Source organism: Octopus sinensis, linkage group LG24 (genome assembly GCF_006345805.1).
Source record: "Octopus sinensis linkage group LG24, ASM634580v1, whole genome shotgun sequence".
In the NCBI taxonomy this organism is placed as follows: domain Eukaryota; kingdom Metazoa; phylum Mollusca; class Cephalopoda; order Octopoda; family Octopodidae; genus Octopus; species Octopus sinensis.
The window spans coordinates 21,164,236-21,190,478 of record NC_043020.1 but is presented as its reverse complement, the minus strand read 5'-3'; the positions used below and the strand labels follow the sequence as shown (position 1 = coordinate 21,190,478).

Genomic DNA, 26,243 nt, shown 5'->3' with positions numbered 1-26,243 from the left:
TCAATATATAAACAATATATAAACTAAAATAAACCTATCAACAATTAAATATAAAATATAAAATATAAAATATAAAACAAAACAAAAAAATAATAATAATATAATAATAAACTATATATACACCCATACACATATACCTAATTATATATAACCATATCTAACTACATACACTAAATCACACACCTATATATATATCCTATACATACACATAAAAACGTCTAGGCAACTATAAATAAATAAAATAGCTAAATACTTCAACACAATACTTATTCATACTCCCACACACACATACAACCCACATTCACGCTCTAGAAAACGGACATCACTTAAAATTATGAACGGAGAAATGGAATAAATGGAATTAAAAATTATATTCACTTGGTAAAACGAACACTACTTAAAAATTATGAATGAAACAATGCAATAAAACAACAGACATCGCAAATAGACACAAATTACTACGAATTCCTTAACAAACCTACCATGATAAACCAAAACTCATAAAAACATATAATGATAAAATCTCCTTTACTAAACTCTATAACATACCTATATAGCAATCCCCCTAACCTAAACATTCACACACAAATACACACACGTAAACCACACACCCACGACATATACAAATACCCACACCACTTACACATACCTATACATACATATAAACCTCAACATATACTCCAAAACCCACTCAACCCACACAGACAAATAAACACAAAAATTATGAATGGATTCTTTTATAAAACTACCATGATAAGCTAAAACTCACAAAACATAAATGATAAAACCTCCCTTTACTAAACACTATAACATACTTATATAGCAATCCCTTTAACCTATACATTCACACACAAATACACACACGTAAACCACACACCCATAACAAATACAAACACCCACCCCACTCACACACACCCACAAGTACATATAAGCCTCAACATATACACCAAACAAAATTACTTTACAAGGAACTTAACATATGTATAAAAAGTATAACCGCCCTGGAAACGAACATCTTTTAAAATAATGAATGGAGAAATGGAATAAATGGAATTAAAAATAATATTCACGTGGCAAAACGAACACCACTCAAAAATTATGAATGAAACAATGTAATAAAACAACCAACATCGAAAATAGACAATTACCACGAATTCCCTAAAAAAACCATGATAAACCAAAACTCTTAAAAACATATAACGATAAAATCTCCCTTTGCTAAACTCTATAACAAACCTATATAGCAATCCCCCTAACCTAAACATTCACACACAAAAAACACACACGTAAACCACAGACCCACGACTTATACACATACCTATACTAACTTATAAACCTCAATATACACCAAAAACCCACTCCCTCCCCACACAGACAAATTAACACATACATCCCAAAACCTAAATAACAAACCCATATACACATTCACACACAAACACACACACACGCAAAACACACACACACAACAGATACATATACTCCCTCACATATACGCATATACATACTCACTAAACTCGATATATACAACAATATTTACACACCCACACTCATACAGATAAATAAATTATACAACTAAAAACTTACACACAATCTCATATACATAAACACTCCAATAAAAAACAACATTAAATACATCGTAATTAACCAGAATATCAAAAATAACAATATGACATAAGGAGAAATAAAATACATACTTACAAGTCAGTTTCAAATTATGAAGTGAAATTAAATTCTTAGCCGTTAAAAAAAATCAAACCAAAATTACGTTACCATAGAAATATAACTTATGTAAAAAAAGAATACGCGCCATGGAAAGTAAACGTCATTTAAAATTTTGAATGGAGAAATAGAATAAATGGAACTAAAAACTATATCCACGTGGCAAACCAACACTACTTAAAAAAAATTTATTATGAATGGATTCTTTAATAAAACTACCATAATAAATTATTATATACATTTATGAGCTTTAGCTCATCTTAGCAGCTCTAACAAACAACTTGCAGTAACCCAAATCTATTCTCGATGCCTGCCTTACTACTACACTATTCCATTCCCAATTCCAAGCAACGCTAGCCCACCACCCGGTTACAATTCCCAACTCCACCCATTCATTCACAATTTCAACGACGTTCACCTCCACAGCGCTACATATAAGCCTCAACATATACACCGGAGATTCGCTTTCACATCCGTGCGGATGGGTGAGAGTATACATTGAGTGTAGTGATGGGGCTCCCATTACTATACACAATTGTACCTGTGTGGTAGTCTCCATGTGTATATTCACGCACGGGTATAAATGCAGGGGGTACACGCGCACGGCATGTACGTGTACCCCCTCATGTACATATGCATGCTAGTTGGGCTCGATATGTGCAACAATGTAATCGCGCCCGCATACATGCATATGGGCGAGTTGCACAATCAAAATACGCACACGTGTGTGTGTGCGTTCCCTGGTTGTGCAATTCACCCATCTGGGTGTGAGTGGGTGTAAGCGTATTGCTGTGGATGTCGAGCTTGATACGTATGTATATGAGTGTGTATTGGGGGGTTGTACGTATTTATTGTGTGCATGTGCTTCACGCACGTGCGTCCATGTATGGATGAATATATTGGGATTGCTATGTGGGTGTAAATTGGGTATGGAGGGGGGAGTTTTGTCATTGTATGGGTGTAGGTTTCATTTGTGATGGTGGTTTGTTGGTGATTTTTAATATGTTCTGTATATTTGGGTTAGTTATGTATTATTCTAGTGTGTATAATTGTATACATATGATTGGTGTGAGTGGGATTACGCCCATTTTGGGGGATGTATGTGTTTATTTGTCCGTATGGAAGTCCACCTGAAGATTGTCGATCAAGACAAGAAACAATTGTAGTGGCGGTTTTTTTGACTATTTATTAAAATTTTATGTATTGATTAAGTCTTTCCTTGTTTGTTTTGCAAAATAGTGGTTTTGTCTCTAATAATATTTTATATATATATATATATATATATATATATATATATATATATACATACATATATATATATATTTATTGAAATGGATAAATGAATTATCTTGTTACGGATTATTCAAAATTTAACCGATACCTGGGTAGCAAAAATCACAACAGAAAAAATACGGTTGAGGTTACAACCATGGGGTGTCGCAACCGTGCCTTAGCGCGGATAATTGAAGTTTTATATATTAAGTGAAGGGAAGAAATGGAGCTGAACGAAGATTCTACAAAATTCCTTTTTATTATTTTCTACATATGTTTCAAAGGCTGCAAATTTCCAAATTCGGATTGAATAAGGAGACCATTTTGCAGCTTTCTCTTCAGGAAAAACCAGGAATTTAAATCTCCAAGCAAATGCGCAGCAAGCTATTCGAACAAAACGCTCCCTAGGAGCCCATGGTAAGGCACAAAATTGTCTCTCAATGTGCGTTGACGTCAGGGTGGGTGAAGGCTGACGAAAAAGTCCGTTGGTCAAACTGCGGTTAAATTTGGTAGGGGAAGAATTCGAGGTCAAACTGCGGTTAAATTTGGTAGGGGAAGAATTCCAGAAAACCAAAGAGAGTGAATATATTCTGTATAACTAATGTTAATGTTCGAATTGTTTTAAGAATGAAAGCTATCTTATTTGGGTGTGAGAAACTACTTACATGTATGTGCGTGTGCGCCTGTGTATGTGTGGCAGTATGTTAGGAAGCAGCTAGAGGGAAAATATATTGCAGATATTGTAGGTCAAGCGGCTGATAAAAGCCTGTGTCTGTGTGTTCGTCTGTGGTCAGTTTATACACAGATGACTTGTCAAACAAGGGGAGTATAATCCCTGATATTGTTTCTAAATAAGTAGCAGATCATACGCTAAAAGGGAAGTAATTTCCCTTTACAAATTTAATTCAAAATTTTTTTCAAAATTTTTTCCAAAATTTTTTTCTTTTCTTAGGACATCAAGGTGTTAATTATCTTAGGCTTCAATTGTATGCAAGAAATGAGTGCCACCTCCAGTGGGAACATCTGAAAGAGTTTTGCAAAATCGCGTTAACCAGCTGCCCTCGGGCGAACAAAATGTGAAAAAGTTCAGAGTTGCAGAGATTACAGATTCTTTTGCCTCTATTAAACGGTGCAGACACCGATAAAATCGACCATTCCAGTCTAAATGCTGAATTCGCGTTCTTCAAACGCCAGATTAATTTACTCAGTCCGGTCGCGTGTTGTTTTCTAAAATCGCGAAATGTTGTGAAGTTTTGTGCCTTAACATGGGCTCCTAGGGAGCGCTTTGTTCGAATAGCTTGCTGTGCATTTGTTTGGAGATTTAAATTCCTGGTTTTTCCTGAAGAGAAAGCTGCAAAATGGTCTCCTTATTCAATCCAAATTTGGAAATTTGCAGCCTTTGAAACATATGTAGAAAATAATAAAAAGGAATTTTGTAGAATCTTCGTTCAGCTCCATTTCTTCCCTTCACTTAATATATATATATATACATACAGTGAGGTCCTTTCATCTTCCATATTCTAGAAAGACCACTTGCTAGAGAGACCTTAAGCCAACAGGTTTTGGGATCTGATGATATGTCATAAAGTTAAGCCTTTTATGTACATGAAACCTAAGGTAATCCCGTAAACCAGCTTATCTAACTTTAATATATATATATATATATATATATATAATATATATATATATATATATATATATATATATATATATATATATATATATATATACATATATATATATATATATTATATTTCGGAATGGTCATTTTGCCAGTTTAGCCAATAAAAACACATGTACTATATATTTGGTGTTACTTTGCTTCAGTGTTATTTTTCTTCAGTGTTATTTATTTCTTACATTAATCTTAATCTTATTTCGGCCAGAGTTCTTTCATCACACTCCTGTGACCGCATCAGTGGTCCTTTGTTTTCTTCTTACTTATTTGTGTCTCTCCTTACTAACCGTCAGCCATTTTGTATTTCTATTGTATGTCTTCAATTGCACATGCTTATATCTCTATGTGCGTTTATGTTTATTTAGTGTATGTATGTGGGGGATGCCTGTAATATTTGTATCTTCTGTTTATATATGTTCATGTAATTTGTAATTTTATATGTTCATGTAATTTGTATTTTGTTTTTTGTTTTTGTTTTTGTTGTTTTTGTTTATTCTTATTTTGTTCATGTGTTTACATCCACCTATTATTATCATTACATATGTATGTATGTATGTATGTATAACAACAATACTAGTAATAATAATAATTTGAATTGAAAAAAAATAAAAGGGGGAAGGCAAAATGACCATTCCGAAATATAACAAAATCTGTTTCAACACACGTCTTCACATAAAAAATCTTGCACAACAAATATTTAAACGTATATATATATATATATAATATATATATATATATATATATATATATATAATATATATATATATATATATATATATATATATATATAATATATATATACATATACATATATATATATATATATATATATATATATATACGTTAAATATTTGTTGTGCAAGATTTTTTATGTGAAGTCGTGTGTTGAAACAGATATTGTTATATTTCGGAATGGTCATATTGCCATTTTAGCCAATAAAAACACATGCACTACAAAATGGCTGACGGTTAGTAAGGAGAGACACAAATAAGTAAGAAGAAAACAAAGGACCACTGATGCGGTCACAGGAGTGTGATGAAAGAACTCTGGCCGAAATAAGATTAAGATTAATGTAAAAAATAAATAACACTGAAGCAAAATAACACCAAATATATAGTGCGTGTGTTTTTATTGGCTAAAATGGCAATATGACCATTACGAAATATAACAATATATATATATGTGTATATATATATATATATATATATATATATATATATATATATATATGTATATAATATATATATATATATAATATATATATATATATATATATATATATATAATATATATATATATATGTATATATATATATATATATTATATACATATGTATTTGTATATATATATATATAATATATATATATATATAATATATATATATATATATATATATATATATATATATAATACATATATATATATATATATGTATATATATATATATATATACATATATATATATATATATATATAATATATATATATATATATATATATAATAATAAATATTAGGGAATAAATCCAAATTTACAGGGAAAAAATCAGATTTAGGATTAAATCGATTTTATAGTAAAATATTATAAAATATTATTCGAGACAAAACCACTATTTTGCAAACAAACAAGGAAAGACTTAATCAATACATAAAATTTTAATAAATAGTCAAAAAAAACCGCCACTACAATCGTTTCTTGTCTTGATCGACAATCTTCAGGTGGACTTCCAATAATTCAGTGTCAAATTATAATTTGACACTGAATTATTGGAAGTCCACCTGAAGATTGTCGATCAAGACAAGAAACGATTGTAGTGGCGGTTTTTTTGACTATTTATTAAAATTTTATGTATTGATTAAGTCTTTCCTTGTTTGTTTTGCAAAATAGTGGTTTTGTCTCGAATAATATTTTATATATATATATATATATATATAATATATATATTATATATATATATATATATATATATATATATTATATATATATATATAGTATATATATAACATATATATATATATACATTATATATATATATACATATGTATTTGTATATATATATTATATATATATATGTATTTGTATATATATATATATATAATATATATATATATATATATCTATATATATATATATGTATATATATATATATATATATATATATATATATATATATATATATATATATACACATATATATATATATAATATATATTATATATATATATATATATATATATATATATATATATGTACATATATATAGGAGACAGGTTTATTTAGCCAGAGGGGAAGCGGATAAGAAAAAATTTGACAATGTACTGAGCCGTGAGGATGAAAGACTTGAGGTATTTCGTGTTGCAAGACAGTGTGTGAGAGAGAACCGTGATGTGGTAGGAGAGAAGTGTGTTCGCATGGATGATGGTTTACTTGCGCTAAATGAGGATGCAAAGAGAGAGGTTTGGAGATGCCACTATGAAAGGTTGCTGAATAAAGAAAATGAATGGGATAAAGAGAGTCTGCCGAATGTCAACCCAACAGAGGGACCAGCCATCCGAGCTGAAAATTCTTTGGTAGTTAAAGCAATTAGAAGCATGAAGACAGGGAAAGCCCCAGGCCCATCAGGAATTACTGCAGAGATGCTCCAAATATCTGGCAGTGTCGGCTATAACCTAGTCACCCGTATAGTCAACCAGGTTATCACCTGGTTGACTATAATAAGTAGGAAGGTAGACAATCCACAAATGTCTTCAGGAAGATGGCCCTGCTCAATCTGTAGAAAAGGTGTAGGTAGAAACTCTATAAGATGTACCCAGTGTAAGCTATGGACACATAAGAAGTGCAGCAATGTCAGATATTTTGAGCATCTCTGCAGTAATTCCTGATGGGCTTGGGGCTTTCCCTGTCTTCATGCTTCTAATTGCTTTAACTACCAAAGAATTTTCAGCTCGGATGGCTGGTCCCTCTGTTGGGTTGACATTCGGCAGACTCTCTTTATCCCATTCTGTAATTATTCTGATGCTATATTCCTGGTAAGGCAGCTGCAGGAGAAATACCTAGCCAAAGATAAGCCCCTGTACCTGGCTTTCATTGACATGGAGAAAGCCTTTGATAGGGTCCCCCGATCCCTTATCTGGTGGTCAATGAGGAAACTAGGGATAGATGAATGGCTGGTGAGGGCTGTGCAAGCCATGTACAGAGATGCCGTAAGTAAGGTTAGGGTTGGCAACATGTACACAGAAGAATTCAAAGTAGAGGTTGGGGTCCACCAGGGTTCAGTACTCAGCCCCCTCCTATTTATCATAGTCCTCCAGGCAATTACGGAGGAATTCAAGACAGGTTGCCCCTGGGAGCTCCTCTACGCTGACGACCTTGCTCTAATTGCTGAGTCACTATCAGAACTGGAGGAGAAGTTCCAGGTGTGGAAGGAGGGTTTAGAATCGAGGGGCCTTAGAGTCAACCTAGCTAAAACCAAAGTACTAATAAGTAGGAAAGTAGACAATCCACAAATGTCTTCAGGAAGATGGCCCTGCTCAATCTGTAGAAAAGGTGTAGGTAGAAACTCTATAAGATGTACCCAGTGTAAGCTATGGACACATAAGAAGTGCAGCAATGTCAAAGGTAGGCTAACTGGGAAGATAGTTTTTGTATGTGGCAGATGCTCGGGAGCATTAACCTCCGAAAATCTGCAGAAAACAACTTCCGTCACTTTCCAGGGGGAAAAACTAGAAGTAGTTGATAGCTTCCGTTATCTAGGTGACCAAGTCAGTAGTGGGGGTGGGTGCACTGAAAGTGTAACTGCTAGAATAAGAATAGCCTGGGCAAAGTTTAGGGAGCTCTTACCTCTGCTGGTGACTAAAGGCCTCTCGCTCAGAGTAAAAGGCAGACTGTATGATGCATGTGTATGAACAGCCATGCTACATCACAGTGAAACATGGGCCGTGACTGCTGAGGACATGCGTAAGCTCGTGAGGAATGAAGCCAGTATGCTCCGATGGATGTGTAATGTGAGTGTACATACTCGACAGAGCATTAGTACCTTGAGAGAAATGTTGTACCTAAGAAGCATCAGTTGTGGTGTGCAAGAGAGACGATTGCGCTTGTATGGTCATGTGGCAAGAATGGATGAAGATAGGTGTGTGAGAAAGTGCCAATCCCTAGCAGTTGAGGAAGCCCGTGGAAGAGGTAGACCCAGGAAAACCTGGGACGAGGTGGTGAAGCACGACCTTCGAACTTTAGGCCTCACTGAGGAAATGACCAGCGACCGAGACCTCTGGAAATATGCTGTACGTGAGAAGACCAGGCAGGACAAGTGAGCCCAGCCCACTTATGAATGCCTTTCCTCCCTTGGACACAAAGACCTGTTGAGGTAAGCGAAGTCGATATAGAACCTCATCCGACGACAGGCACCCATGCCAACCCCCTTTGCTTGCGAAGACATGTTGGGGCAAGCGAAAGCGAAATCGAAATCGAATTGAACCAGCCAGGATCCCTGGTCTGGTGGTACGTAAAAGCACTATCCGACTCGTGGCCGATGCCAGTGCCGCCTCCACTGGCTTCCGTGCCGGTGGCACGTAAAATACACCGATCCGACCGTACGACAGGCACCAATGCCAACCCCCCTTTGCTTGCGAAGACATGTTGGGGCAAGCGAAAGCGAAATCGAATTGAACCAGCCAGGATCCCTGGTCTGGTGGTACGTAAAAAGCACTATCCGACTCGTGGCCGATGCCAGCGCCACCTCGACTGGCTTCCGTGCCGGTGGCACATAAAATACACCAATCCGACCGTGGCCATTGCCAGCCTCGCCTGGCACCTGTGCAGGTGGCACGTAAAAAGCACCCACTACACTCACGGAGTGGTTGGCGTTAGGAAGGGCATCCAGCTGTAGAAACATTGCCAGATAAGACTGGAGCCTGGTGCAGCCTTCTGGCTTCCCAGATCCCCGGTCGAACCGTCCAACCCATGCTAGCATGGAGAACAGACGTTAAACGATGATGATGATGATGATGATATATATATATGTTTTGCATGGTTTCTACGGTTGGATGCTCTTCCTAATATTAACTACTTTACAGAGTGTACTTTACAGAGTTTTTACATGGCACCAGCACTTGCAGGGTCACCAAGTGAATTGCAAAACAAAGACACCTTATATTGGAGGGGGAGTATTATTGAGAGGAGAGAAGTGCCTTAGTATCAGCTGATGAAAGATTAAAAAGAATAATAGAGGAATGAAGATAAGAGTCCTACTGTGGAAGAGACACAAGTATAGCTCAGCTGGAAAATAAAGGAGAGAAAGACAGACTTAGAGAAAAAGAGAATTTGTGGTAAATAGCCATGAAATGATAGAGGATTGAGCTGAGTGGGAGGGCAGGGGGATAGAGAGGACAGTTTCATAAGAATGTGAGGAGAAATGGTTCCAGATGGGATAGAGGTGACTGTAGTAAGTGATGGTAAGATATACAGGAGTAGCATGGGGTGGGGTGGGTTATGGGGAGATGTGTGAGGGCATTGGGAGTGGTAGCAAATAAGAGAGGTGTTAAAGATGGAGTAAAGCAGTGGGGAGAGAGAGAAAGAGAGAGAGTAGTGGCTGAAGGCAGAGGAAGGAAGTGACTGGTGGAAACAATGGGCAGGGAAGATGATGATAAATGGAGGTGTTTCTAGAAAGACAAAAGTATTTTCAACTATAACTCAAAACTGACCAAGGCCTTGTGAATGAATTTGGTTGCCTCTAAGAAGAGAAATTTTGAATATATTCTTCTCTCCTTCAATAGTACATATAGACAATTACTGTGTGTAAAAAAAAATAATAAACAAACAATCTTCTAACTCAGAGAACACACAACTAAAACCTTCAAAATGGTTCTGCATTTTAAACCTCGCTATTGCTAAAAGATTGCTTCCCTAAGAATAGCCTTTGTTATTCTCATACCTATTGACTCTCTATAAACCTGAACTAGGACTTATAATAAAATATAGTTCCTCTTTGCTAGTCAGGCAAGATTGGAGAGGTAGAGTTATTGGTACAACTAGTGGGAAAGCTTGAACTGCTAGATCAGAAACCAAACATCTTAATACTATTCCTGTGTGTGTGTGTGTGTGTCTCTCTCTCTCTCTCTCTCTCTCTCTCTCTCTCCCTCTCTCTCTCTCTTTCTTTCTCTATCACACCCACACACACACACAAAATACACACTGAGGCAGGCAAGTACAAATAGTCCAAAATGATTATAATAGTGTTAGAAAAGAAATGTAGAAACTTACCACCAGATGTGAGGAGACCCATTGCTAATGATACAATAGTTGCTGCTTCAGCATTTGTACTGGAGAAACTTGCTTTGAGTTCAGGGTACATGACACCCAAAGATATTGGTACCCCACTGCAAACAAACACATTGTAGAACAGTGACAAATAAACAATGGAAGCAGCACAGGTCTTACTAGAACAGCAAAATTTCCCAATGCTCTTTGCTTGGACTGTTTCTGAAACCTCAGCAGATCTATTTTTGAAAAGAAAATAAGAGATAGACAAATATAAGAAGGTTAGGAGTCTCAGAATTGGTAAATTAGTGAGAAAATTTCACAAATAATTAGCATATTTCTTCCCCACACCTCCAGCAATAGATTCTGGGGCTCACAAGACCACTGAACTAATAACAGTCTCTGGAAGAACTATAATAGCCTGGTTCACATTATAACTAACTGGTTAGAGATTATCTTCTGGAGACACAATAAGTTATAATATATAAGAAACAAAATATTTTTAATGCTGTTGGTAGGAACACTGTATTTCATTTGACAACCATAATATACTATCAAGTTCATTAAGGGTTTATAAGTTAACACTATGTCCTGCTTTTGTGTTAGCATTGTGTTGTTTTCAATTTTAAGTTTATCTCTACAGATATTCAAAAGAATTTGGAGCCAGAAATGAAAGTTATGATGTTCTGTATACAAATACATTTATACACATTGCAATTGAAGATATCAAAATAGGTAAAGGGTGCATATTTCAGGAGTTCTTGCTTCTTCTTCAACAACACAGTTGGGTTATCCAATACTGCTAAACTTAGCGAGTATTTAAGAGATGTATTCATGGATGGTTTAGTAGGGTGGATGTGGTGCTGAAGAAGGAGCAATAACTCCTGAAATATGCATATACACCCATTACCTATTTATATATCTTCAATCATTATTTACATAGATGTATTTGTATACATGTATGTATGTATGCATGTATGTATGTATGTATGTATGGATGGATGGATGGAGGGAGGGAGGGAGGGATGTATGTACATATGTATGTATGTCATTATTCAGTTTTATTTCAAAATTTCTTGTCAATAAAGAGCTGGTTTCTAACCTAGATCCAAGGGTCCTTCATTGGAATTTCAACAACATCAACAGAGTATTTTTGTATGTATATATGCAGATTTGTATGGGTTGATTTATGTATGTATTTTCGTGCATATAGTTGTATGTTTAGATGTCTTCATATATACTTAAATGATAAACTTCTGGAAAGGTTTAGAGAGTTTTACAGTTCCAGTGATGGCTTGGATCTGTAGTCATCAAATCAGCTTTCTCCTCTCTGGTTTTGAGAAGCCTAATTTCTCAAGATTGGTATTTAGGCAGTGTGTTACATATCCTAGGGCCCCAATAGTTACAGGTATAAACCTGAACTTGTAATCTGGATAGAGTAACTGCAGATTTCTCAATAGTTTAGCGTAGGTGTTCTCTTTTTCACTGATCTTCAATTTTATATTAACATCCACTGGGCAGCTAATTTTCACAACTGTGCGCAGTTTCTTGTCTGTAGCCCAGATCATTATATCTGGTCTGTTGCGCTTACATTTTATTGAGGCCTTTACTGGTACATTCCACCAGTATTCCTTGGCTATGCTTCTACCATATTGTGGCTTCTTATTTCTTTGTCCTGGGATTATCCTTCTGACAGATTTCATTGTGCTGTGTCCTAGCTACAACATCATGTTTCATCGGTAGATAATATCGTGATGACATTTTTGGACAACTGCTTATAATGTGGGAGATATATTCAGTGTGAACTTCACAAAGTCTGCATTGGTTGTCACATTTTACAGCTTTTCCTGCATCTCTATCCTTTTTGTGCATCAGGTTGATATTTCCTGTTTCTGGATTGAAAATGCATATCTTTCAAAGTGGGAGGTAGTAATCCGGCTATTAGTCCAAGATAAACTATTTTGATGCTCAATGTTACTATCATCACGTAGCTTTCTACTAACATATTCATGAATAGCCTCCTGCTCATATGGGCTCAACCTTTCATTTGATGATATGTTGCAGTAGAGTTGTACAATTTCTTTGGGCATGTATTCTAGGTTATCAGACAAAGAGTGTTGCTCAAGGAGCTGCCTTCTAAGTCTTATGATGTTATCAGCTTCATGTATGCAAACTTAGTCAAAGGATGCACTTTGACACTTGGTGGTTCAAAGACACTGCCAAAGAGATATTATACAACATTCAAAGCCTCTACTTTCTCATTTTCATTTTAGGTAGGGGCAGTCTACATCACTGTTTGTGTGGGAATTGTGTGTGCTTGTTAGTATTTTTTGGGTTTTCACATCAATGGTTCAGATCTCATCAAGCATCCAATCAAGCAGGCCAAATGTTGGTATGCGTACTGGCACTGCAAACACATTGTGGGCTACAGTTTTATTGAATGCAGAGTTCTGAGGTCCAAATTTTCTTTATTTGGTTGTAATATTCTTTAGTGACACATGTTTTGTTACAGGTGCCATTGTAAGATATGTTTTCATTCACCCCTAGATACCTGTAACATTCCTCGTCAGATACAGGGGAGACAGTCAAATCATTGATGGACATGTTACTAGTCTGGTTTATAGTTTTCCCTCTTTTCACAACCATATAACAACATTTATCCTGACCAAACTCCAATCCTACATCCTTTGAGAATGTTGTAACTAGGTCAAGACTCTTTTTCATCTCATGCATATTCATTGCATAAAGTTTTAAGTTATCCACAAAGAAACTGTGTAATTTTGGTATTTCTGTTTCCTTGTGAACCAGTGAGATATCCTTCAGATTTCCTTTACATGAATGACAAGGGGTTTACAGAAAGTATAAACAACATCACAGAGAGGCTGTCTCCTTGGAATATACCTTTATGATATTGTATTCTATCAGTGATAATACAGTCACTCTTTGTGTTTAATTTCAAGATGGTGGCCCATGATGAAGTCAGGTCAGCTATGGCTTTCACTATTCTCATTGGAACTTTAGGGCTTCTAGCATCCATGAGTAGGGAACAAAGTCAAAGACTTTCTTGTAGCCTAGCCACATTAAAACTAGGTTTGTACTATGCTCTCACACCTCTGACATCACAGTTTTGTTGATTAGCAATTGCTCGGTACATCTCTAGACTCCCGTCTTCCCAGCTGCTTGTTCTGCTGTGATGATGTTACTAGTTTCACAATGGTCCCTGAGGAAGAGGTTTAACCCTTTAGTGTTCAGATTATTCAATCAAACATAATGCTTATTGATTCCCATTGATTTGAATTAATCATGCATTATCTCATATCTTCAAGATCTTGATGGTGTAATTACTTAATGTAGAATAACATTGTAGGGTAGGTGTGAGAGGCTGGATCTGGTCAGTTTGAACATAAAACAGATTAGCTATTTTGGCCGGATATGGCCGGTTTAAATACTAAAGGGTTAAACATGCTTTATATATCTTATACATTAAATTCTGTCATGCAATTGTCAGTAGATTTTTGCTATGTAGCTGGTTCTGCATTTGGGTATCAATTTTGTCTCTGCCAAAGCTAACCAGTGTTGTATGCTACTGTTCCTAATGAAAGCTTGCTGTACAGATTGATAAAATATGGTCGGTAGAATGTTAGCATCTTGTACCAATATCCAACAATTAAGTCTCTTCCAGGTGCTTTTCCATCCTGGAGTTTCTGGATCACTCTGTTGCAATAGTTTCACCATCAATGTTGTATGTCTTGGATTTCAGATTTCTTCCAGCCACAGAGCATCTTGGTTAAATTCTTTCTCTTCACTCCAGATTTTCCTCCAGAAGGAATCTATGACTTCTCGTGAAGAAGCTTCCGTGATGTTTACTGCTCCTCCTCTCATGTCTCTGTATACTGCTGCCTGGTTGCGGTTAAACTTTTGGTTTATTGTTCTTTTCTCGGTTATTCTCTTCTGATGTCGGAGTTTTACACTGACAGCTTTTAACTCATACTTTAGGGTAATCAGTTTGTCAGTGTGTCCTCTTTTTGCTGTCTCCAAACATTATTTCTGCCTCCTTCTTTACTTTCTGTTGGTTGGACGTATAGTGATTTGCTTGTTTGCATGCAATAAGCATCATTACATGACTAATGGTCTTCCGTAAACCAGTTATCTTTTTCTCTGTCTTCAAAACCCATGATGGTTCTTTCTTTGTTATTTCGGTTTTGTTTACTTTCTGAATATCATGCATGCACTGTTTTACAGTAGTAGCCAGAGCGTATAGACAGGCGTTAATTGCCAGTATATAGGTTCATCACACCGTTGTAAATACTCATCATCAATTTCGTTAATAGCTTTAATACTGTATCTGGTGTTTTTTTTTACTTACTTTGGTAGAGAATACTCTCTCCTCAAGGGACTACTTGAAAGCCAAAGTTATTTTTTCTTGGAAAATTAAAATTGATCAAAGTCTTATGGATCTCCTTTTCATTTTGAAAAACTATGCTAGCCAAGATCCAATATGATGTACAAATAAAGTGACAGCCAAGATTATAATTATTGCCTTGAATATAAATAATTACAATCTTTAATATACTCACATGGAAAACATTAGCTTGAAAAGTAGAGGCAAACAATGTCATACATACTCACACACACACACACACACACACACACACACACACACACATTTCTCACAGTATAAAGACAGATGTGACACTGAGCAGAAGGAATTATCTGCTTTTTTGATATGATATTAAATTCAATGTATTTTAGAGCTGCAGCTGACATGTCATCAAACTTTGTCCTGTGTCGGTACATATATTAAGGCTGAAAGTTATACCCATGAAAATATAACCAATTTATTGAGTTTATTCAGGGAGTTTCGAGTTTGAATTAGCTGTGATATAATGAATCAGAAAAAATTTACTTCTTAATACATAGATAATTAATATTTATAGTATTTGTTTGAGTCCATGGTGTATTATATAACTATTTCCTTCTTAGAATGAAACCTGTTAATAGAAGGAATTGTTCTTTGCTAAAGTTTTGAATGACAGTATTTGAATAATTATAATTTCTAAATTCACAGATAATGGGCATATATAGTATTCTTTTATTCTTTTACTAGTTTCAGTTACAAGACTGTGGCCATGCTAGAGCACTGCCTTGAAGGGTTTTAGTTGAACAAATCGACTGCATGACTTATTTTTTATAGCCTAGTACTTATTCTATTGGTCTCTTGTGTTGAATCACTAAGTTATGGGGATGTAAACATATGAACACTGGTTGTAAAGCAGTGGGGGTGGGGGACAAACACAGACACAAAAACATGCGCATAGATATATATACATACTCATACACACACACACACACACACACGATGGGTTTCTTTCAGTTTCTGTCAACCAAATCCACTCACAAGGCTTCAGTCAGCATGAGGCTATAGTAAAAGACACTTGCCCAAGGTGCCATGCAGTGGAACTGAATCTGGAATCATGTGGTTGGGAAGCAAGCTTCTTAACACACAGCCAACCTTTTTATTACTGTTATATGTAAATGAAAAATATGATTATCAAGTTAAGAAAAAATGTAATTTGAGTCACAAGAAATTTTACAGAAAAGGTTGAGAGTATTTGAAATAACTAAATCACAAAAGAGGAAAATGTGATACACAGCAGTTATATATATATATATATACACACACATCTGTCAGATTGTATTGTAAATATATTATCCAGTCAGATTAGGTTATACATATGTTGTGTTCCAAACAATAAATAATGTTCTTTTAAACTTATTTCATTTGACAAGGACAAGATTTGGGCATGACCTAGTCTATCTTTAAAAGAAAGACAAACTGCAGTTGTATTGTTGTACCAGTGGCAGACATAAACTTATAAGTTCCTTTATAAGGAACTTCAAAAAGTTCCCAGACCAGTTTTGTAGCATGCCAACAGATAGCAGTACATGTGTGTATGCTCAGTGAGAGCCAGCAGTGACCTTCATGAATCAGTGTGCCAAGTGACATCACTGTGTTTACTTTGCAAGTTGTGAAATTTGTGTTCTTGTGATCAGCTGTATGCTGTAGTCTGCAATTTTGTCACGGACAAAAAGTTGGAACAAAGAGCTAATGTGAAATTTTGCTTTAAACTAGGGAAGTCTGCTACAGAGACATTGAGCATGCTTCAGCAAGCTTATGGTGATGAGGCAATGGGTCGTACATAATGTTTCAAGTGACACAGGTATTTCAAAAATATCCCTGGAAGATAATAAGTGATATGGAAGACCTGCCATGACCATCACCTTTGGAAATGTGGAGAAAATTCATCAGCTTGTGCATGAGGATCGTTGGAGGAGAATCAATGATGTTTTGAAGCATTTGAGGGAGGACATTCAGCAAAAGCGACCCCAGATGTGTGGAACACAAAGAATTGGGTTCTTCACAACAATGTGCCCTGTCACCGAGCTCTCCACACTTGTGAGTTTATTGCCAAAAACAACATGGTATCATTTCTGTACCTGCCCTATTCCCCAGATTTAGCACCTGTGGACTTCCATCTCTTCCCCAAAAGGAAAATGCAGCTCAAAGGTCACTGTTTTAATACCATTGTCGAGATCAAGAGTGAATTACAGAAGGTCCTGGACTCATTTACAGAAAAACAACTTCCAGGTTGGATTCCAAAAGTGGCAGGACTGCTAGGATCAGTGTATTGCTGTGCAAGTGACTATTTCAAAGGAGATGTTAAAATTTGGGTAAATAAATTTTTTTTTTAAACATAACTAGTTTGGGAATTTTTTGATACCACGTTTTGTCTTCAGAAATGTAACCATTTAGTTTAGAAATTATATTATATCTATTTCCTGATAGTTGGGTCACAAAAGTAAAAACTACATAAAAGGGGAATTTTAATTGATGTACGAGTGATGTTCATTAATGATTTCCCCTGATCCACATCTCAAGGACTAGGATAAATGAAACTTGACATAATTATTAGTCCTTCACTACATAACAACCACCAAAGGTAACGCACTTCTCCCACTGCTTTATGCAGCTGTGAAGACCTTGTCTGTAGAAGGCAGTAGGTTGCATCTGGAAATAAGTTCATCATCATCTGAAAAGTGCTTTCCCTTCAAAAAAGACTTAATGGTTGGAAAGGTGGAAGCCTGTGCTTGTGCCACACGAAAAGCACAACTCACCTTCCTTGTGCTTGTGCCACATAAAAAGCACTAAGTCCATTCTGCTGAGTGGTTGGTGTTAGGAAAGCATTCAGCTGTAAAAACCTTGCTAAAACAGTCACAGAAGTCTGGTGCAGGCTTCGGCCCAGGTGGCTCTTGTGGTACTGTCACACCCATGCTAGCATGGAACATGGATGTCAAATGACGATAATGATGATAATAATGATGACGATACACACACACACACACACACATATATATATATATATATATATATACTACAAAATTAGAGAATGGAGAAACATACTTAAATCAATAAAACATCAACTATCCGATGATACCCAATCAATACTTTAATACACCATTACATATGAGTAAAAGCATTATACAAAATGAGATATACAGTAATAGTAAAAAGATAAAGAGATATAAGTAAAAATTTCAAATATAATATGCAATTAAATCAAAACTGACAGCTGTTTCGGCAGTGAGGGCAGTCATACCTCATTTAACCTATAAGCCATAAAGGCAGGTATAAATGAGGCATTAACAAGGATGCCCCACGGCCTCTTCAGAGAATTAAATTAAATTTGTTATAATTGTGAAAAATATTATATAACCATATACATATAAATATAAAAATATAAAAATATAAAAATGTAAAATATAAAAACTTATACATCATAATGCTACACTTATATAATATAATACTCATATATATATATATACAGAGTGCAATGAGTAAATTGTTGCCATTTTGTATTTTTAATTTCATGAATTGTTTGTTTTTGACTTTGTTGACTACACAGTATAGTAGGGTCAGTTGGGTACTGCCTGTAAGAGAAACAGCACTATGACACAATTCACTCTGCCAGAAATTTGGTAATGAAATGCTGTACTGCTTGGCATTCATGCCAGAAGTTCCAACACAAACAAATGGTGAACAACATCCGTTGGCTTGCTGTGTCCCCAAAACATGATAAAAACCAAATATCCAGTCAACATCTATTTCTTTATTACCCACAAGGGGCCAAACACAGAGGGGACAAACAAGGACAGACAAACAGATTAAGTCGATTATATTGACTCCAGTACGTAACTGGTACTTATTTAATCGACCCTGAAATGATGAAAGGCAAAGTCAACCTTCATTCATCTTCCCACATGGACAACATCAAGTGCCTGGAGGGGGTAGTACTGCCCCGTGTCAATAGGGTGGCTGCTGGAAGACCTATGTCTGGCAACATGTTTAAATATTTAAAAATTTAGGATAAAATCTATATATGATATTATATATGTGCATGTGTCTAAGCCTGTGTACTTACTCACTTGTCCTTTATATATGTACACATTCCAAGGAGGAAAACTAGAAGTAGTTGATAGCTTCCGTTACCTAGGTGACCAAGTCAGTAGCTGCTAGAATAAGAATAGCTTGGGCAAAGTTCAGAGAGCTCTTACCTCTGCTGTTGACAAAGGGCCTCTCGCTCAGAGTAAAAGGTAGACTGTGTGATGTATGTGTACGAACAGCCATGCTACATGGCAGTGAAACATGGGCTGTGACTGCTGAGGACATACATAAGCTCGCAAGGAATGAAGCCAGTATGATCTGATGGATGCGTAATGCGTAATGTCAGTGTGCACACTTGACAGAGTGTAAGTACCTTGTACCTTGAGAGAAATGTTGGACTTAAGAAGCATCAGATGTGGTGTGCAAGAGAGACGACTGCGCTGGTATGGTCATGTGGCGAGAATGGATGAGGACAGCTGTGTGAAAAAGTGCCACACCCTAGCAGTTAAGGGAACCTGTGGAAGAGGTAGACCCAGGAAGGCCCGGGATGAAGTGGTGAAGCACAACCTTCGAACTTTAAGCCTCACCAAAGAAATGACTAGTGACCGAGACTTTTGGAAATATGCCATGCGTGAGAAGACCCGGCCAGCCAAGTGAGACCATAATCTCGTGGCCTATGCCAGAGGCGTTACCAGCCCAGTTATGCGTACCTTTTCCTTCTTGGACACTAAAACTCTGCTTGCGAAGACCTGTTGAGGCAAGTGAAATCAAAAATCAAAATCAAAATAAAAATCAAAATCAAATTCGATGACTGGCGTCCGTGCTAGCGGGGTGCAAAGAGCACCATACGAGTGTGATCATTGACAGAGTGGCTAACCGGCTTCCATGCCAGTGGCACTTAAAAGCACTATTTGAGCGTGATCATTACCAGCATCGCCTTACTGACACTCAAGCCCCGTGCTAGTAGGGTATTAAGAGCACCATCCAAGCGTGATCATTGCCAGAGCAGCTATCTGACCTCCGTGCCGGTGGCATGTAAAAGACACCATTCGAGCGTTATCGTTACCAGCTTCACCTTACTGGCACCTGTGCCGGTGGAATGTGTAAAAGGTTTGAGTGAGGTCATTGCCAGTACTGCCTGACTGGCCCCATGCCGGTGGTACGTAAAAGCACCCACTACACTCTCGGAGTAGTTGGCGTTAGGAAGGGCATCCAGCTGTAGAAACTCTGCCAGAACAAGATTGAAGCCAGGTGCAGCCATCTGGTTCGCCAGCCCTCAGTCATTTGTCCAACCCATGCTAGCATAGAAAGCGGACATTAAACAATGATGATGATGATGATATATATATATATATATTTAGGCACAGGTGTGGCTGTGTGGTATAGGCACATGCATGGCTGTGTGGTAAGAAGCTTACTTCCCAACCCCATGGTTCTGGGTTCAGTCCACTGCATGGCACCTTGGGCAAGTGTCTTCTACTATAGTCTCAGGCTAACCAAAGTGGATTTGGTAGACAGAAACTGAAAGAAGCCCATCGTGTATATATATATATATATAACTACACTCTCGGAGTGGTTGGCATTTTAGGAAGGGCATCCAGCTGTAGAAGCTCTACCAGATCAGATTGGATCCTGGCGCAGCCAACTGGTTCGCCAGTTCTCAGTCAAATCGTCCAACCCATGCTAACATGGAAAGCAGACGTTAAATGATGATGATGATGATGATGATGATATATACAAATATTCTATAATTATAAACATAATTATAATCAGGGGTCAAGTAATTGATTCGCCACACACCGAACTTAGAAATAGGAGTTAAAATGCCTTTTCTGCTACCATAAAGATCTCTCAAACAGTAACACACTTTTTTTATGTAGGCAAAAAGAAAAAATAATGAATCCACATGACTCAGATTAGCTACAAACCCATTTCGAGATTAAAGTAAAGTTATATTTATCTACTTATTTCTCACCTTCAGTGCAGCATTTTGAGATATAAATTTGTGAGTGTTAGGATTAAATATGCATGCAATCAAGCATCATCGCATAACCAATATTCAACCAACACTTCCAAAAATATACAGCTGAATGTGAACATGTAGTCAACATTAATAATGTATGAAGGTTGACTACTCTCAATAATCTGAGAAACAAATTGAACACGGAACTACATAAACTTGGATTTTCTGCTAAACAATATAACTGTTCCTTCAAAAAAGCAGTATTTAACCCTTTAGCATTCAGTGTAGGTATTTTCTTTTTGCTGGGCAATTAATTTCCACTACTGTACATAGTGTCTCTTCTCTATCCCAAATAGCTATGCCAGGTTTCTTATGTTTACATTTTATTGAGGTCTTTATTGGGACATTCCACTTGTACTCCTTCTTATTATGAGCAGCTATGGCCTGTACCATACTATGGATTTTTATTTCTTTGGCCTCAAGATTATCCTTCTGACAGATTGCATTATACAGTGTCTTGGCTAAAACACCATGTCTCATCAGTGGACAACTGCTTATGAAGTGGGTGATATCTTTGGAGTTCATTCCACATATAACTGATGCAGACATCAATTATAACATTTTGGATTATTATTATTTGTTCTGATCAATAGCTCATTTCCTGTACTTGTGACACTGAATGAAGCAAGAGGAGGTGGCAGCTTCAGTGAAGGAGTTCTTCAGACGGTGCAACACAATAGCCTCTACTTTGAATGCTCGGCCACTTTTATTGTAACTTCAAGAATGAAGCAAATAAGTTCCCCAAATATTGCAAGACTTCTGACTTCATACTATATATATATATATGCATATGTAGCAGGAATATTTATCAATTTGAACTCAGATCATTATATCTGAATGCAAATAACCCCCAAAATCTCAAGAATACAATTGCAATTTGCTATCAACATCATCAAAACATCTGACTGTTCAAGATGAAATTATTGTTAAATCCGGTTCCACTTTTGAGTGGAACCGGATTTAACAATAATTTCATCTTTTCCGAGCAAGATCACCACTATATATTCATCACATTTTAGCCACTCTTGACAGACAGTAGACATCAGACTGGACACAGAAGATGGTAGTCAGCAGACTGTAGCTGAACCAGCAGCTGGCTAGAGCTCGGTCACAACACAAAAACAATGAACAGATGGCAACTCAACACACAGTGATTGGCTAACATCACAGTAACAATCGTTAACATACCTAGTACAAGTTAACTAAGTTATGGAAATGTAAACAAACCAGCACTGGTTGTCAAGTAGTAGTGAGGTGGAGGACAAACACAAAGTCAAACATATGTTGGGAAGCAAACTTCTTACAACACAGCCAAACTGTAAAATTAGACAATCTGAATGTAAAAAGTAATGTAATATTTTCATTTCTGTTTATACAAGTTATATTTCATTCTAATCAACAGTAAAATGTGTCAAATGTTCCAGAATGATTCAGTGAAACTGAAGAACAGAAATAATGAAAGGGATAGGGGAAATGGTGTTACTCTTTTACTTGTTTCAGTCATTTGACTGTGGCTATGCAGGAGCACCACCTTTAGTTGAGCAAATCGACCCCAGCACTTATTCTTTGTAAGCCTAGTACTTATTCTATCGGTCTCTTTTGTTGAACTGCTAAGTTACAGGGATGTAAACACACCACCATTGGTTGTCAAGTGATGTTGGGGGGACAAACACACACAATCAAGATGAAACAATAACACAAATAACACAGACACACAATCATACACACACACACATAGATATATGTGTGTATATATATATGTGTGTGTATATATGTATATACGTTTTCCGTCTACCAAATCCACTCACAAGGCTTTGGTTAGCCTGAGGCTATAGTAGAAGGCACTTGCCCAAGATGCCACGCAGTGGGAATGAACCCAGAACCATGTGGTTGGTAAGCAAGCTACTTACCATATAGCCACTCCTGCACCTGAGGAATTAACGCTAGATAAAATATATGTATACATATGCATTGCTAATTTTAATTACCGTTAAAGAGATTTCTGTGGGTTGTCACAGCATTTTTTATTATAACCATGAAATCCTATCCTTTAATTACCCTGTTAGATAAAATTGTCATCAAATGACAACTGATGAGGTTATTACTGCTGCTGCTGTTGTTATTTAGCTCCAAGCCAGCCATAATTGAAGGGATATAATCAAAATACTCTCATGCCATGCTCATCCTATCCTGCTTTTTTTTTAATTTTGACTATTTCAGACACATTTTATTTACAACCAGTCACATTAGCCAATATGGTTTTTTTTTTTTGCTTTTCCTTTTTAAAATGTTAGGGTGCAACTGGAGGTAGGTTTGAGGGCTACTTTTAATTTATTGAGTGCTTATGTGCTTCTTTCAGTTTCCGTTACCAAATCCACTCACAAGGCTTTGGTCAGCCTGAGGCATTTGCCCAAGGTGCCATGTAGTATGACTGAATCCAGAACTATGGGGTTGGGAAGCAAGTTTCTAACCGCACAGCCACTCCTATATTATTACACTGGGCAACACAAAACTGTTTTTGTCTGGTGCCTGGACTATTTCAACAAATTCCTAAGTGATTTTGCCAGATAAATTCAAAATAACTTCAGATTTTCTCTATCAGGTCTAGTTTTCTGACTAGACCAGACAGAGTAAGTATTTTATTCATACAAGAATCAACAAAGAGAGCATATAATACAAAACAAACCAAAGTACAAATAAAAACTCAAAATTGAAAATGCAGATTGGCAAAAATTTTGGGCAGAAAATTCAAGGAATAAATTTCCGCTTCTTTGTGCACTGTGAATGTTGAGCTACATGAGTATCTTGTTTTAAACACCAGCAAGAATCTGTCATCATCACAGCATCCCAACATCCTTGGTACCGAGTTTTCATCTTGATGTCCTGATGGAATCGTTCACCTTGTTCATCGCTAATATCTCCAAGATTTCCAGGAAAATTATCAAGATGACTAAAAAGATAATGCATTTTGATGCTCATATTCGCGCCAACATCACGAAAAGCTGATATCAAGTTGGTAACAAGGTCTTTATAGTTTTCACTTTTGTGTTTCCCAAGGAAATTTTGTACTACTTTTGCAAAGGCTAGCCAAGATGATGCTTCATTTTTGCTCATTTTCATGAAATTTGTGTCCTTCAAGAGCTTACGGATCTGTGGTCCATCAAAAATCCCAGCTTTAAGTTTTTCAGTTGTCAAGTCTAGAAATACACTGCAGATATACTTGAAGCACTCCCCATTTTTATCCAGAGCTTTGACAAATTGCTTGATCAATCCGATTTTGATGTGCAAAGGGGGTGGAATGATCTCGGTCAACTAAAGGTTCTTTCAATATATTGGAAGTTCTAAATGGAGCTATATTTGTTCGAGGCAGCCAGTCTTTCTTAACATAGTGGTTTACTCAGTCTCTACTGAGCCACATGCAAACAAAGTGTGGGTATTTGGTATAACTAGATTGCTGTCCCATGAGAAAATTCACCATCTTTAAGTCAATGCAGATGACCCATTTATGATCATGAAATAATTTCTTCTCTAAAACCAACCTAATTTCTTCATATTTTTCCTTCAGAGTTGTTGAGTGGCCGAGTGGGACAGTGCCATACACACTTCTGTTGTGCAACAATACACATTTTAAACTATGCTTAGAGCTGTCTATGAAAATACATCATTCTTCTGGTTTGTAGTCCTGAATGCTAAGTTTATTAAGAAGCCCACTGATATCTCTGCAGTAAACCAGCTCTTCCCCTTTTGTGAAGAAAGAAAGGTACTCTTCATGTCGACTCTGATAAAAGGTTATACAGACATTGTTCTCTAGATGGTTCTTCTCTTTCAGTCAGGAAGCAAATAGTTCTGCAGAATTTTTTGGGAGGTTCAAGTCACAAACTAGATCATTCAGCTCTACCTGGGAGAAAAGCTGAGGAAAAGTCTCAATCTCTTGTATCAAGCTACCTGTAATTGTCAGCAGCATTTTCTTTTGATGCATCCTTCAGACACAATACTGTTCATCCTTTTGTCAACTAGCCCAGGATTTCTTTTTCTCCATTGATCAATGCATTAAATTGATCTGTGCTCAATTTATGGCATCTGCTGAACTGTTTTGTCCATAATCCCTGTACACCATCAGGTCTTACTACTTTCCAATTCCTTACTTTTTAACTCATATTTGTAATACTGTCGTCATCTTCTTCTTCTTCTTTTTCTTCTTCTTCTCCTTCTTCTTCTTCTTCTCTTCTTCTTCTTCTTCTTCTTCTTCTTCTTCTTCTTCTTCTTCTTCTTCTTCTTCTTCTTCTTCTTCATCTTATTATCATTATTATTATTATTATTATTATCATTATTATTATTATTATTATTTTGCAATACAAATAACCTGGTGTTAGAATTCAATATGCATGTGCTTCAAAACAACGCATCAGTTGAATACAGAGCAGATATAACACATTAAAATTACAATTATAAATTATATCATGGACTTCATTAGCTCACAGCTGTTTCTGCTATAAGATGCAATGCACTCATAATTGAATGCTTAAGCATGAAGCTATAACTTTATTGGAGCTTCAAAAAATGAAGCTCAGTTTTGAAGGTTCAATGAAGCAATAGTGTGATACATAAGCACTCAACTATGAGTGCATCTTATAGCAAAAACAGCTGTGAGCTAATGAAGCTCATAACATAATTTCTTGCTCACTTGCAATTTTAAATTCTCACACACACACACGGAAGCAAGGTTTAGAATCGAAGGGCCTTAGAGTCAATGTTGCAAAAACTAAAATCCTAGTAAGTAGGAAGGCGGACACATCACAAACCCCTTCAGGTAGACAGCCCTGCACAATCTGTAGAAAAAAGGAGGTAGA

At 36.4% G+C, this 26,243-nt stretch overlaps 1 protein-coding gene across 3 annotated transcripts in view; it reads right to left on the bottom strand.

Annotated features, from left to right (window-relative positions):
- LOC115223966 (monocarboxylate transporter 12-like) overlaps window positions 1–26,243 on the bottom strand; it is a 129,393-nt gene that overhangs the window by 40,638 nt on the left and 62,512 nt on the right. For all 3 annotated transcript variants that reach the window (XM_036513026.1, XM_029794719.2, XM_036513025.1), the window contains exon 3: window positions 10,931–11,166. In XM_036513026.1, coding sequence (XP_036368919.1) covers window positions 10,931–11,166 — 236 coding nt within the window. The remainder of the gene's footprint in view (window positions 1–10,930; window positions 11,167–26,243) is intronic.